The sequence below is a fragment of the Procambarus clarkii genome, chromosome 35, assembly GCF_040958095.1.
Source record: "Procambarus clarkii isolate CNS0578487 chromosome 35, FALCON_Pclarkii_2.0, whole genome shotgun sequence".
In the NCBI taxonomy this organism is placed as follows: Eukaryota; Metazoa; Arthropoda; class Malacostraca; order Decapoda; family Cambaridae; genus Procambarus; species Procambarus clarkii.
The window spans coordinates 30,028,932-30,044,920 of NC_091184.1; the positions used below are offsets into that span (position 1 = coordinate 30,028,932).

At 47.2% G+C, this 15,989-nt stretch overlaps 1 protein-coding gene across 1 annotated transcript in view; it reads left to right on the forward strand.

Moving 5' to 3' along the window:
• The first annotated feature begins 4,462 nt into the window (after window positions 1-4,462).
• LOC123768501 (uncharacterized protein ZK1073.1) overlaps window positions 4,463-15,989 on the forward strand; it is a 78,930-nt gene continuing 67,403 nt past the window's right edge. Inside the window, exon 1 of the mRNA XM_069336236.1 lies at window positions 4,463-4,687. Within this exon, the coding sequence (XP_069192337.1) occupies window positions 4,673-4,687 (15 nt within the window). The 5' untranslated portion in view covers window positions 4,463-4,672. The remainder of the gene's footprint in view (window positions 4,688-15,989) is intronic.

Below are 15,989 nucleotides of genomic sequence, written 5' to 3' on the forward strand. Positions count from 1 at the left end.
GAGTATGCGGCCCCAGCATGGAGCCCGTACCTTGTCAAGCACAAGACGAAGCTGGAAAAAGTCCAAAGGTATGCTACTAGACTAGTCCCAGAACTAAGAGGCATGAGTTATGAGGAAAGGCTGCGGGAAATGCACCTCACGACACTGGAAGACAGAAGAGTAAGGGGGGACATGATCACAACCTACAAAATCCTCAGGGGAATCGACCGGGTAAACAAGGATGAACTATTCAACACTGGTGGGACGCGAACAAGGGGACACAGGTGGAAGCTGAGTACCCAAATGAGCCACAGAGACGTTAGAAAGAACTTTTTCAGTGTCAGAGTAGTTAGTAAATGGAATGCATTAGGAAGTGATGTGGTGGAGGCTGACTCCATACACAGTTTCAAATGTAGATATGATAGAGCCCAATAGGCTCAGGAATCTGTACACCAGTTGATTGACGGTTGAGAGGCGGGACCAAAGAGCCAGAGCTCAACCCCCGCAAGCACAATTAGGTGAGTACAATTAGGTGAGTACACACACACACACACACACACACACACACACACACACACACACACACATGGCAATTATGCAAGGTTTCTGGTGAGGGGTTCTTCACGCTGCTTCAGTTATGGAGAATATTAATTACGTCAGGACTAATGTAGGTACAGGTGTGGTGGTTGTAGCACAGGTGTGTGCGTGTGTGTGTGAACTCACCTATTTGTACTCACCTATTTGTGCTTGCAGGATCGAGCATTGACTCTTGGATCCCGCCTTTCTAGCTATCGGTTGTTTACAGCAATGACTCCTGTCCCATTTCCCTATCATATCTAGTTTTAAAAGTATGAATAGTATTTGCTTCCACAACCTGTTCCCCAAGTGCATTCCATTTTTCTATTACTCTCACGCTAAAAGAAAACTTCCTAACATCTCTGTGACTCATCTGAGTTACCAGTTTCCACCCATGTCCCCTCGTTCTGTTATTATTACGTGTGAACATTTCATCTATTTCCACTTTGTCAATTCCCCTGAGTATTTTATATGTCCCTATCATATCTCCTCTCTCCCTTCTTTTCTCTAGTGTCGTAAGGTTCAGTTCCTTCAGCCGCTCTTCATATCCCATCCCTCGTAACTCTGGGACAAGCCTCGTCGCAAACCTCTGAACCTTCTCCAGTTTCTTTATGTGTTTCTTCAGGTGGGGGCTCCATGATGGCGCGGCATACTCTAAGACGGGTCTCACGTAGGCAGTGTAAAGCGCCCTAAAAGCTTCCTCATTTAGGTTTCTGAATGAAGTTCTAATTTTCGCCAGTGTAGAGTACGCTGCTGTCGTTATCCTATTTATATGTGCCTCAGGAGTTAGATTAGGTGTCACATCCACTCCCAGGTCTCTTTCTCGAATCGTTACAGGTAGGCTGTTCCCCTTCATTGTGTACTGTCCCTTTGGTCTCCTGTCACCTGATCCCATTTCCATAACTTTACATTTACTGGTGTTAAACTCCAACACCAGCACAGCTCAGCACAGCACAGCTCACACACACACAGCTGTGTGTGTGTGTGTGTGTGTGTGTGTGTGTGTGTGTGTGTGTGTGTGTGTGTGTGTGTGTGTGTGTGTGTGTGTGTGTGTGTGTGTGTGAGTGAGGCCGGAGGTGAACCATTAACGATGTGCTCCCTAATTTGGAGGCTAAGGTTAGAGTTAACTGTGGTCCCTATACACGCTCCTTGGGACACCAGCCTCCAGTTGTGTGTGGCCGGGTTCTGTACATGTTTTGTGTAACTCTTTTGTAATGACACACAAGGAGGCCTTTGCTCCTGAAGGCTTGAATAACGTGTCTTGCTTGCTATTTGGGCCATTCCTTCTGCAGCTGCTCGTGTGTGGGATCGGATCTGTGTGGCTTCTATCGTTATTATTGTATATCTGTGGATGATTTGCCTTGATAGGCTCGTATTATGCCTATTTGTTGTTCGCGTGTGATCTGATTTAGTGTTGGAATAACTGAGGTGTTGCGTTATCAAGATGTTGTGTGAGTGTGAGGGTGTGAGTGTGTGTGAGTGTGTGTGAGGGTGTGAGTGTGTGTGAGTGTGTGTGAGGGTGTGAGTGTGTGTGAGTGTGTGAGGTGGAGCTGTAGGTGAACGTCTGACTCTGTCAAGGGCAGGTCTCGTCTCCCTCTCCAGTGGTGAAGGCTGTGTTGAAATCTGAAGCTAGAATGACAGCCTATTTTGCAGTTGTCGTTGGTGTAATTATCTGACGCTGTGCGTGATGGTGTTAGTGGTGATGGTGGTAGTGGTGATGGTGGTAGTGGTGATGGTGGTAGTGGTGATGGTGGTAGTGGTGATGCTGGTGGTGGTGGTGGTGGTGGTGGTGTCAACTGTCAATTAACTGATGTACAGGTTCCTGAGCCTATTGGGCTCTATCATATCTACACTTGAAGCTGTGTATGGAGTCAGCCTCCACCACATCACTGCCTAATGCATTCCATTTGTCAACCACTCTGACACTATAAAACTTCTTTCTAATATCTCTGTGGCTCATTTGGGCACTCAGTTTCCACTTGTGTCCCCTTGTGCGTGTGCCCCTTGTGTTAAATGTTTGTTTTGGCCTCTGATGATGTTAACCTATTCTATGTTAACCTATTCTATGTTAACCTATTCTATGTTAACCTATTCTATGTTAACCTATTCTATGTTAACCTATTCTATGTTAACCTATTCTATGTTAACCTATTCTATGTTAACCTATTCTATGTTAACCTATTCTATGTTAACCTATTCTATGTTAACCTATTCTATGTTAACCTATTCTATGTTAACCTATTCTATGTTAACCTGTTCTATGTTAACCTATTCTATGTTAACCTATTCTATGTTAACCTATTCTATGTTAACCTATTCTATGTTAACCTATTCTATGTTAACCTATTCTATGTTAACCTATTCTATGTTAACCTATTCTATGTGGATATAATTAGCTTCTTTTTACCTATTGCTTGTTATTCGTTCTTTATTCCTTTCTCTCCCTATTCCTCTCCCTCCTGTTGCTCTCTGTTCTATCAGTCATTGTTTTTGTTCCTCTCTCCGCTGTTTCCTTTGTTATACTGTACTATAGCACTCGGGTACAACAGGCCAGCTGGCTTATAACAATGGTTGTGGCGGGGGATGGAGGTTGTGGTGGTGTTTGTGGGGGTTGTGGTGATGTGGTTTGTTGTGGGGGATTGTGGTGGTGATGGGGACTTTTGGGAGGTTGTGGTGGTGAGATGGAGGGGGAGGAGGTTGTGTTGTTGGTTGTGGAGGTTATAGTGGTGTTGATGGTGAGGGTTGTGGCGCGGGTTGTGGTGTTGCGTGGAGGGTTGCAGTGGGGATGGGGGGGGGGGGTGTTGGAGGGGGACGCAACATGTAAATATTGAGCTGCTGCAACACTGCCGGAGTGATGTCACTGTTGCCTGACACACACACACACACACACACACACACACACACACATGATGAAACACTACGCCACTTTCTACGTGTCTATCCCATTCTTCCTTGACCATTCCTTTTTCCTTCCCTGTATGCAACACCTCCAGTACCTTTTCCATCCCCACACGCAACACACTTCTGCTAGTTCCCTTTCCCGTTAAAGTTTTATTATGCAACTTTCCTCATTTTAAAATTGGAACTCAGATTCCCATTTGCAGTCCTCGTAATGGTTTGTGTTCGCTTCCCGTGGCTACACTTAGCCTATATGTCCTTCCTCATACGCACCACCTCCTGTCCTTGCCTCGCTCTGTCATCAAGTTTCCCGTAATATCCTCTTAAACTTACAGTTGTTCGCCCCTTGTAATCCTTATTTATCTTACTCCGGCCGTCGCCCACACCTCTCTCTCTCTCTCTCTCTCTCTCTCTCTCTCTCTCTCTCTCTCTCTCTCTCTCTCTCTCTCTCTCTTTCTCTCTCTCTTTCTCTTTCTCTCTCTCTTTCATTTTTAAAGCGTATGCTGGTTTTGAACTCGTTGAAGCCACTAATACTCGTTACCGTTGTCAGTCGCGAGCTTGACTTCCAGCGGTCAGTGCAGTAACATTATTGCGTCTCCGGAGTATTATCATTGTGTGTGTCGTAGCTTAGCGCTGCTACGTGATGATATTAGACGTAGAATGACGTAGTGTCCCGTCGGCCGGGAGGACGGTGTGTTGTGCTCGCTCAGGGGCCCCCGACACCCACACTATCTGCGATCTTCCACCATCTCTCGTCTAGTTTCCTATGGTTTCGTTTGATATTTGCGCTGTGTTCTCTGAATTTACCGCGTGGAAACGTCTCCTGTTTCCGCCTTGAGGTAACGACTTGGAGGGGATATGTGCATAAGTGTTCTTGGAGGCTATAATGAGGTTGTTTGATGGTTTGAGTTTGAGTTTTGAGTTGTTTGTTGGGATGTTGTGCGTGGGAGGTGAACGGTAGGAGGTGGCGCGGGGATCCAAGATGGCGGGCGGTGGCCCTGGGCGGGGGGACGCTGGGCGGGAGTTGTAAAGCGTAGGGCGGGTGTCCAGCCAAGGTAGTACCGCCTTCAACTTTGTGGCATTGACACCATCCAGCCGTCTACATTCACTCACTCACTCCCCGTCGCCTCTCGCGTTCAAACGTCCACTGTTCAGTGATAAAACAAAACACACAACCATTGTTGTCTAGAAGCGTAAGAGGAGAAACACCGCAACAAGAATGTCCAATATGGAGGTAAGGAACTCTATGACTCTCATGTTCTCTTAAATGTTTTGCCATTTTGGTGCGATTTATACTTAGGAAACAGCACTCCATCCTCGCTGCTCCTCTCAGAATGTCTAAGCAAGGCGTCCAAGAACCATACAAGGCGTTTTCTCTCGATTTAAACGATCGGGAGACGCAGTCGTCCGACCCTTGAGGCTAGCGACTTCGGAAACACTGAGACGCGGGCGACATTTTCACGCTCGAATATAATTTTTGGGGGGTCACTTTACAAGAAGGAAACATCGATAGTCTACCATTACACATTTCGATTTTTATAGACACTTTTTGTAATTACAATTTTGATTTATGGGAGATATTAACTCTTATCGGTGTATTTTACGAGTTAAATTATTATCTCGTAAAGACCAAAATGAGAATGTTATACTGAGGAATTACTTTTATTTTTATTTTAGAAAGTCGTTTTATTTTGTGTTAAGTCGAACTAGCGAGTTTGACTGCATGCTTGCAGCTCTCTCGCTACAAGCATGTAGCGGGAGAGCCAGGTGTGAAGTATACCTGAACCAGGTGTAGCGAGACGGCCAGGTGTACCCTTGTTACCTAGTACTGTCCACACACTTCACCTTTGGCTTGTACCCGCCAGCGTGGCACTCCTGCAGGTGTGGCACCCCTGCAGGTGTGGCACCCCTGCAGGTGTGGCACTCCTGCAGGTGTGGCATTCCTGCAGGTGTGGCACTCCTGTTAGTGTGGCTCTATCGCCAGCGTGGCACTCCTACAGGTGTGGCCCTTCTGCAGGTGTGGCACCCCTGCAGGTGTGGCACTAAACTATGGACTGAAAGAAATCTGAAACGGAACACCACAGAGACCGGGAGAGACAGGAGAGAGAGAGAGAGAGAGAGAGAGAGAGAGAGAGAGAGAGAGAGAGAGAGAGAGAGAGAGAGAGAGAGAGAGAGAGAGAGAGAGAGAGAGAGAGAGAGATACCACAGAAGGAGAGGGAAGAGAAGGGGAACCAGAGAGAGAGAAAGAAATAACACAGCTCTGGACTTCACCTCGCAAAACACACCACAGTAACCAGACGCAAGTTCTTGGACTCAGCAAAGTTCGTTCTTAAACACACACATTACAACATGTCCTCGATAACGAACCAAGGAACAGTTTGAGTTGTAGTTATTAAATAACCAAGTAACAATTATACTTGAAGTGATTCAATCAAAAACGACTGAAACCAGACACCTCCACTAGGAAAACGGAAATATATATTAGATAATACTATTGAAACTAGAATTATTAGATAGCATAACTAATATTTGAAACTAGTCTCATCTGAAAGCCTAACAAATATCATTGTAACTAGGCTGAATAGGTAGCCTACCAAATATCACTGAAACTAGGCTCATTAGCCTAACAACGATCATTGAAACTAGGCTCATTAGATAGCCATCAGGTAAAATATTACTGAAACTAGTTTCATTAGATAGCCTAACAAATACCACTGAAACTAGACTTGGAAGATATGAAACTGAGACCACAAGTTAACGTTATTTATGCAGGTCAAAAACGAGATTATTCCATTTTGTTTCGTGTACTCTACAGGCCATGACCCATCTTGAGGTTATCTTGAGATGATTTCGGGGCTTTAGTGTCCGCGCGGCCCGGTCCTCGACCAGGCCTGCACCCCCAGGAAGCAGCCCGTGACAGCTGATTAACACCTAGGTACCAATTTTACTGCTAGGTAACAGGGGCATAGGGTGAAAGAAACTCTGCCCATTGTTACTCGCCGGCACCTGGGATCGAACCCAGGACCACAGGATCACAAGTCCAGCGTGCTGTCCGCTCGGCCGACCGGCTCCCCATAGGTTACTTTACTGCTGAAACATGACCTGTAGGTTACTTTCCTGCTGAAACACGACCTGTATGTTACTTTACTGCTGAAACATGACCTGTAGGTTACTTTACTGCTGAAACACGACCTGTATGTTACTTTACTGCTGAAACACGACCTGTATGTTACTTTACTGCTGAAACACGACCTGTAGGTTACTTTACTGCTGAAACACGACCTGTATGTTACTTTACTGCTGAAACACGACCTGTAGGTTACTTTACTGCTGAAACACGACCTGTATGTTACTTTACTGCTGAAACACGACCTGTAGGTTACTTTACTGCTGAAACACGACCTGTATGTTACTTTACTGCTGAAACACGACCTGTATGTTACTTTACTGCTGAAACACGACCTGTAGGTTACTTTACTGCTGAAACACGACCTGTATGTTACTTTACTGCTGAAACACGACCTGTATGTTACTTTACTGCTGAAACACGACTCGTCTGGTTACTAAAGGTTCGCTCAAGCAAAGATGCTTTGTTACTTGGTGTAGAGTCTCGTCTCATGGCCGGAGGAAGGGGGGGGAGGGGGGATTAAATGGGTCTAAGCGATGGGGTGGGGGTGAGTGATGGGGTCGGGGTGAAAGTGCGCGAAATGGGTTACGGGAAGGGGTTGTGGTGATAACGGGATGGGGTGGGGGAAGTGTGAGAAGAGGGGAGGAGGGGGGTGGAACAGGAGTTACATAAGAGTATGTGAAGGCGGTCTACGTAGGCAAGAACATCGAGGGATGAGTTGTGAGGCGGAACTGGTTGGGGAGGTAAAAATGAGTTGCACTTTTGGTCCGTTTAGGTACCAGTCGTGTCTTGATGTATGGAGACAACCCACCACACCTCACACGTGGCTCTTCTGACACTCCCGGAATAGACCACCTCGCTCTGTGGAGCATTCTCGCTCAACAGTCATGATGAACACGCTCCCACCCCCTAATATCCTGCTCCTACACTGTTCTTAATCATGATGAACACGCTCCCACCCCCTAATATCCTGCTCCTACACTGTTCTTAATCATGATGAACACGCTCCTACCCCTAATATCCTCATCCCACACTGTTCTTAATCATGATGAACACGCTCCCACCCCCTAATATCCTGCTCCTACACTGTTCTTAATCATGATGAACACGCTCCCACCCCCTAATATCCTGCTCCCACACTGTTCTTAATCATGATGAACACGCTCCCACCCCCTAATATCCTGCTCCCACACTGTTCTTAATCATGATGAACACGCTCCCACCCCCTAATATCCTGCTCCCACACTGTTCTTAATCATGATGAACACGCTCCCACCCCCTAATATCCTGCTCCCACACTGTTCTTAATCATGATGAACACGCTCCTACCCCTAATATCCTCATCCCACACTGTTCCTAATCATGATGAACACGCTCCTACCCCTAATATCCTCATCCCACACTGTTCTTAATCATGATGAACACGCTCCTACCCCTAATATCCTCATCCCACACCGTTGCTCACCGTTTCAGGGAACAGGAGCGTGAGGGTATCCTTGCTATCCGTGATTGCTGTCCTCCTGCAGCACGCTGCTAGAGACAGAGCGAGCTACCACATGAATCTATACCACAATAGCGCTCCTCAGTCAATCAATTGCTATTCAGCCATTGTGTTCCTCTTCCTTGCTGTAATACTTGCAGCAGAGCCCTGGGGAGGGAGGCTTCTCGAGCCAGTCACAGGAAGCTGAGCGTCGTACTTGGTTAAGGCTTCAATCATTTGCTTGATGATTCTTTTGACTCCATCAGTTGAGTCAGTGGTGAGTGTTGCATCTTAAATTCCCCCTCATATAGCTTAAGAAACCTCTACTCAACGCCTTGTGTTGCTCAGGAAACCTTTACTAAATGCCTTGTGTTGCTTAAGAAACCTCTACTCAAGGCCTTGTGTAGCTTAGGAAACCTTTACTCAACGCCTTGTGTAGCTCATGAAACCTTTACTCAACGCCTTGTGTAACTCAGGAAACCTTTACTCAACGCCTTGTGTAACTTAGGAAACCTCTACTCAACGCCTTGTGTAGCTCATGAAACCTTTACTCAACGCCTTGTGTAACTCAGGAAACCTTTACTCAACGCCTTGTGTAACTTAGGAAACCTCTACTCAACGCCTTGTGTAGCTCATGAAACCTTTACTCAACGCCTTGTGTAGCTCAGGAAACCTCTACTCAACGCCTGGTGTAGCTCAGGAAACCTCTACTCAACGCCTTGTGTAGCTCAGGAAACCTCTACTCAACGCCTTGTGTAGCTCAGGAAACCTCTACTCAACGCCTTGTGTAACTCAGGAAACCTTTACTCAACGCCTTGTGTAGCTCAGGAAACCTTTACTCAACGCCTTGTGTAACTCAGGAAACCTCTACTCAACGCCTTGTGTAACTCAGGAAACCTTTACTCAACGCCTTGTGTAGCTCAGGAAACCTCTACTCAACGCCTTGTGTAGCTCAGGAAACCTCTACTCAACGCCTTGTGTAGCTCAGGAAACCTCTACTCAACGCCTTGTGTAACTCAGGAAACCTCTACTCAACGCCTTGTGTAGCTCAGGAAACCTCTACTCAACGCCTTGTGTAACTCAGGAAACCTCTACTCAACGCCTGGTGTAGCTTTAAGGGCTCCAGGGAGCACTGGGAAGGTGTGGTACACCTCGACGTCCACTGCTATAGGACAGACGTTAAATTATCAACACTTTATATATGGTATAAGTGTGTTTACTTCTCTGGTTGGTCTGATTCACCTCCTTCGCCCTCCACCCCAAGTCCACTTTCCTCCACACTCCCCCTCCCCTCCCCTCCCCCCACTTTCATTATGGTGACCCAGAACACCGCTTCAACCAGCTCGTCTAGTCAGGGAGGGTGATTATGTCTGGGGTATTTAGGGCTCTGGTGGGGATGGCATATATGTGAAGATAGTTGTGAAATACTGACGATCCACTGACAGGGACAACGGTGTGTGTGTGATGAAGAGCATCCCGTTTTCTGTGGTACTACATTTATGGCGATCATTTTGAGTTAACGAGTTAATAGATATTGGTCACTGATGCGAACATATGATAGAGCCCAGTAGGCTCAGGAACCTGTACACCAGTTGAATGACGGTTGAGAGGCGGGACCAAAGAGCCAAAGCTCAACCCCCGCAAGCACAACTAGGTGAGTACACACACACACGGCGGAGGAAGAAACAAATGGGCAGAGTTTCTATTACCCTGATGCCTCTGTTCACCTAGCAGTAAATATGTAGCAGGAAGATAGACAGCTGTGTACGGGCTGCTTCCTGGGGATGTGCGTGTAAGATAAATATATGTAGAAGCCTTAATAGAGGAAAAATCAGTTGGTTAGAAAGGCGGGGTCCAAGAGCTAACAGCTCGATTCTGCAGATACAAATAGTAAATACATACACAAAAGGGAAACTTATTTTGTGGCTGTTGCATAGCTGTATTTTTGTCTATCTTTGCCCCAAGCTGAGAAAGTTGAGTCTCTTACCGCCACACTCGCACGAAAACACACACGCACGCACGCACACACACGCACACACACACACACACACACACACACACACACACACACACACACACACACACACACATACACAGTTGAGAGGCGGGCCGAAAGAGCAGAGGTCAACCCCCGCAAACACAACTAGGTGAATACACACACACACACACGTTAATTTGTTCCAATATTGCATAGCTCCTGATTATTAACCCTTGTCCGGGGCTTGAGTTAATTGTATTTTCAAAAAAAATCAAATAAATATTTCTCATCACCAGTCACTTCGCGCCAAGAATATATCATCATATTCGAGTCTATAAATCTCGATTTATTGAAAGTTGTAATCAGGTTTCCTCGTAGTCGAGGAAGCCGGTCCCCTTTCAAAGGGGGAGCCGGTCGGCCGAGCGGACAGCACGCTGGACTTGTGATCCTGTGGTCCTGGGTTCGATCCCAGGCGCCGGCGAGAAACAATGGGCAGAGTTTCTTTCACCCTATGCCCCTGTTACCTAGCAGTAAAATAGGTACCTGGGTGTTAGTCAGCTGTCACAGGCTGCTTCTTGGGGGTGGAGGCCTGGTCGAGGACCGGGCCGCGGGGACACTAAAAAGCCCCGAAATCATCTCAAGATAACCTCAAGATAAGATAGTGTAACGTTCCTTCCGGGGAACTATTAATGCTGTAAGTTACTTCCAGGACAGCGCTTCGGATTCGTAGTCCTGAGGTTCCGGGTTCGATCCCCAGTGGAGGCGGAGACAAATGGGCAAAATGTTTCTTTTACTCTGAAGCCCCTGTTACCTAGCAGTAAATAGGTACCTGAGAGTTAGACAGCTGCTACGGGCTGCTTCCTGAAGGTGGAGGCCTGGTCGAGGACCGGGCCGCGGGGACACTAAGCCCCGAAATAATCTCAAGATAACCTCAAGATAGCCACTTGATCGAAACTCATGTGAATAAAGGTGCAGTTATAGACCTAGAGGTTGTGACTAATCACATGTGATCCAGCCAGGATAATTCCAGGATAACTGCTAGCGTTTAGCACAGTGACATATGCGAGATGTGTGAAAAAGCATTAGTTTAACTTTCAAGTCTATCTCCAGACACTTTCACGACCGAGAGAGCACTTTAAGTGTGTCAGGTAGTGCCTAAACGGTACCTAGAGTTTGGCCACATAACCATAACTTATAGCCACGTTAGGATAACCATAAGTTATGTGGCCAAGAATCCCATTCTGGGATTCTTTGTTATCTCTCCAAAATCCTGGATATATCATGTCTCCTTGGGGTGAGAACAGTTGCCATTCAGGTCAGTCCGTTCCTCTTGAAACTGAGCCAATCTGATAGGGCAGATGTCTGACCATTCAGACACGTGCTCACCTAACTTTGCACCCTAATGGAAGTCTTGGAGGCTTGAAGTATGATTCATACTAACCAGAATATATGAATCTCCTCTGAAAATGAGGACGAAGGAGTAGGAGGTGAGAAAGCGTGAGAGCGAGGGAGAATGGAGAGAGAGAGAGAGAGAGAGAGAGAGAGAGAGAGAGAGAGAGAGAGAGAGAGAGAGAGAGAGAGAGAGAGAGAGAGAGAGAGAGAGAGAGAGAGAGGTAGGGAGGAAGCAGAGAATATCAGGTGACCAAAGGACACTAACTATACAAAGCAGGTAAACTAATATTACTCTAAACTACGAGAATATAATACGAGAACAGAATGTTGCTTAGATTCATGACAAATAACAAAATCACATAAAAGTATATATATATATATATATATATATATATATATATATATATATATATATATATATATATATATATATATATATATATATAATAACAGTTAATTAAAGGTAATCGATTGGAAAGGATTATTTTTTCGTTTTCTATAAAATGGGAGCATTCAGCATGGAGTGTAGTTCGAAACAAGACAGTTTGGGCAATATGGGGTCAGTTAATATGGACAATTCGGAAGCGGGATGAGCAAGTTTGGCATTTTTGTGTGTGTGTTCTGTTGAGATGAAGAAGACTAACTGGAAACATCATATTTATCGACGCACAGTTTATTATTGGGTAAATCTACCCTCTCTCTCTCTCTCTCTCTCTCTCTCTCTCTCTCTCTCTCTCTCTCTCTCTCTCTCTCTCTCTCTCTTGTAAGCACACTGCTGAAGGATTGGGTTTCGAGAGCAGGAAACACGTCTGAATGATAGAATTTATGAGTTTATAATTAGTGGTCGGTGTCTCTTGCTCTTCCATCTGTCTCAGTATCTCGTCCTTCCCACCCTCTTTCTTCCCTCCCGTTTTAATCCTCATCCTCTTTCTTCCCTCATTCCCCTCATCACGCTCACACAGTATTCATTTTTCTCACACTATCTCACTTCCCCCTTAATCCTATCTTTGCCGCCATCTTGTCTTTCCATTCCTCTTGTCGCTACCTTCTCTTGCCTTTTCCTTCTTGTCTCTTCCTTCCCCTTACTTCTTGCTTCACCTTGCCTTTCATCCTCGCCACTGTGAAACTATTTTATCGTATAAATTAAACGGTTCCAGTCGCGATTCTTCATACTTTCACCTCGTCGGCGACCCAGTTCCCAGTCTGGCTTCCATCCGGCGGTGGTCCAGCCGGCGGTGGTCCGGGAGGAGGTCCTTCATCCGGCGGTGGTCCAGCCGATGGTGTTCCAGATGGTGGCGTTCCTGGCGATGGTGCACTCTGCGGTGAAACAATATTCACCCCCAAGGAAAATCTTTCCCGTGCAGCGGTGGTCCGCTGCACGGGAAAGAGCACCGGGGGGTGTCTCTTGCCTCACCAGGCACCTGTCCATGGCACACACCTGCCTCTCTACAGGTGTGTGTGTGTGTGTGCCGTTCTCCAACACAACCCGGATTTAGCGCGCGGTGGCCCTCCCACAAAGACACCGACGGGGACTCTTATTGGTAATTAACACAATGACAGAGGCTTCTGTGATTGGCTAATTATCGCAAGGAGTTCTCGTTTAATCCAATCGGCGCTCGATAAGGGAAGGTTGTTATCGTCCGTGGTTAAGGGTGATTCAGAGAGTCGAGGATCAGCTATGCTAGTGCTCTCTCTCTCTTCCATCTGTAATAACACAATCTACATCGGTAAAAGATAATATCTGTTGGTGTTTGAAGCCAACAGATATTCCTTATGTGGAGAGGGGGGTACCTGCTGCCTGGGTAACAGCTTCTCCCCCGAATCAACCTACCCTGGCTTTGCGCCCTGGTGAGGCCACTCCAGACCGACAACCAGAGCGCAACTCCATAGTCTCCTGAGACTGATGGATGCCTACTTGAAGCCAGACGCTTAGGGCTGGCCTCAACAAACTTTGCAAGGGGATGTGTGAATGTATGGGGAGTGTCATAGGAGGGGTTGGAGTCGAAAACACCCCTCCATGGCCTTCTTTATGTAGGATTGGCTTCTATTGCGCCCTGGGGTTATTGCCAGGTCACCTGTGCTGCCTTGACCCGACTCTGACCTCGCTCCACACGACACCTACTCCATCCCCTGTGACCTCAGAGTGTCACACTTGACGACACCTCTCTGGTGCCAGACTTAACCCTCATTTATGGGTTCTTAATTATTACTGAAAACTGACAATACACTTGTTGTGTTGCAAGGAGAACGAAAAGATGCTTAATGAAAGGCTGTCATTTCTGTGGCTGCAGGCAGAACCAAAACACACACACACACACACACACACACACACACACACACACACACACACGAGCGTTCGCAGCAGATAAGAGAAGTAGGGAAAGAATGATTGCTAGCCACTACGAGCTGGAGAATTGTCTTGATGTCCACAAACGCAAGAGAACATACACACTACTGCTTTCATCCTCTGTACAATCACAAAACAGGAGAAAACGAGAGAGAGAGAGAGAGAGAGAGAGAGAGAGAGAGAGAGAGAGAGAGAGAGAGAGAGAGAGAGAGAGAGAGAGAGAGAGAGAGAGAGAGAGAGAGCGCTGCATGTGGGGTACGAAATGGGTGGAGGTAAAATAATGGTGAATCATTCCCCATGCTGATGTTCCCGGTGAGGATGCAGGCTCCCAGAAAAAAATTATTTAACGAGTTTATTGTTAATTTCCATCTCTCTATTTCTCTGTCTCTCTGGCTCTGTGTTTCGCTATCTGTCTTTCTGTCTGTCAAGTCTCTCTCTCTCTCTCTCTCTCTCTCTCTCTCTCTCTCTCTCTCTCTCTCTCTCTCTCTCTCTCTCTCTCATTATCCCTCACCTACTCCAGTTCTGTTCCCATACCACTTCCCCATTCTTTTCCTATCGCTTCCCATCCCATGGCCATACTCTCACCATGTTTCTCTCTTCCACCATATCTCTCCCTCCCATTTTACCCCTCACACTGCCCATATCTTCCCGCCTCCTTCCCCTACCCCTATCCCCGACCTAGCCCCCTCCCCCTAACCCCTCACTCTCAGAATGCAGTTGCTAGGTCCCCGTCGGCCGGGAGGAGGGGGGGGGCGAGTGTGGGGGGAGATGGGGGGGATACCAGTTTGTGGGGGCGGGTTGTTGAAGGGAACAGGTTAGCATTAAGTGCAGAGGGTGCTGGTGGGGCGAGGGAAAGAGAGAGAGAGAGAGAGAGAGAGAGAGAGAGAGAGAGAGAGAGAGAGAGAGAGAGAGAGAGAGAGAGAGAGAGAGAGAGAGAGAGAGAGAGAGAAGAAGCTGACATCCTCTCCAGTGCCAGCCTCCAGTAAGGATGGTGGTTCTGGTTGAATTGGGGGGAGGATATTGGGGGAGGTGTGACGATGAGAGGGCGTGGTCTGGTTCGTGGTGGTGGGGGGGGGGGGGCGCCACCTCACCTGAGGTAAGGTAAGGGGTCAACGACCTGGTTACAGCTCATCCTCCTGACATGAGAGTAATTTTGTTGTAACTATGTGAACGGAGGTACCACTATGCAGTAATGCAGAACCCGTAAGACATTTTCTGTAATATTTTCCGAAATTTTCCGAAAATTATAACTATTCCTAATCATAATATAGCACATATATGTGCTATATTAGGCCTAGGATGGTGAGGCGATGTTAGGTCTTATTGGCAACATAAATTCAACTAATTTTCCGGTTTGTTCAAATGCAATAATGCAAGTCAGCTTCGTAATAGGCCCATCACGAGATACTTGTACTGTAAACAACATTGTTATAGTAAGTAGGTTCATCTTGGGAGGCCGGCCCGTCTGGCCAGGCGCCACAAGCTTGTATGGAACAACGGGAGGCATCTTGTGAGCCGGATGTTGATAACAATTGTCTCTCTGGTTGTCAAGGAGATGCTCTTGTTGCTCGGGTGGAGTGGGTGATGCTGGGGGGGGGGGGTGATGCTGGGGGGGGGGGGGGTGATGCTGGTGGGGGGGGGGGGGGTGATGCTGGTGGGGGGTGGGTGGGTGTTGCAGGTGTGAGTGCTAAGGGTGATGTTGTACCAGGTTGGTGAAGAGGGTGATGACACTAGGGACTGGGTTACTCAAGGGACGGGGAATTGGCACTGGACACGCACCTAGAGATTATAAAGTGACAGAAGAAGAGAGGTGGCAGATTAGAGCAGAAGCTGCAACTGTTGGAACAATGGTTGTTGGAGCGGACGGTGGTTTGGTGAGTCATTGATCTTGCGGGGAGGGAGTATTTCTGCAAGGGGGGAAGAGGGGGCTGGGATGGGGGGGGGGGGGGTAGCGGTGCAAGGAAGGGCTCTAATGGATAGGGGAGGGGGGGGGATGATGTCAATGGTGAATAATGTCAATGACCAGAAGTCTCAGGGCGCGGTCCACCTTCCTCAGCCGAACAGGTCTTCCGGAATATTTATCGAAACTGCTTTGCCATGAGAGCAGTCATCCCACCACAACAGGTTGTACCGGGCCGCTCCAAGCAACAGCCTGGTGGACCAAACTCTCACAAGGTTCTTCTGGAGTTCTTCTCAAGGAGTTCTTCTACTG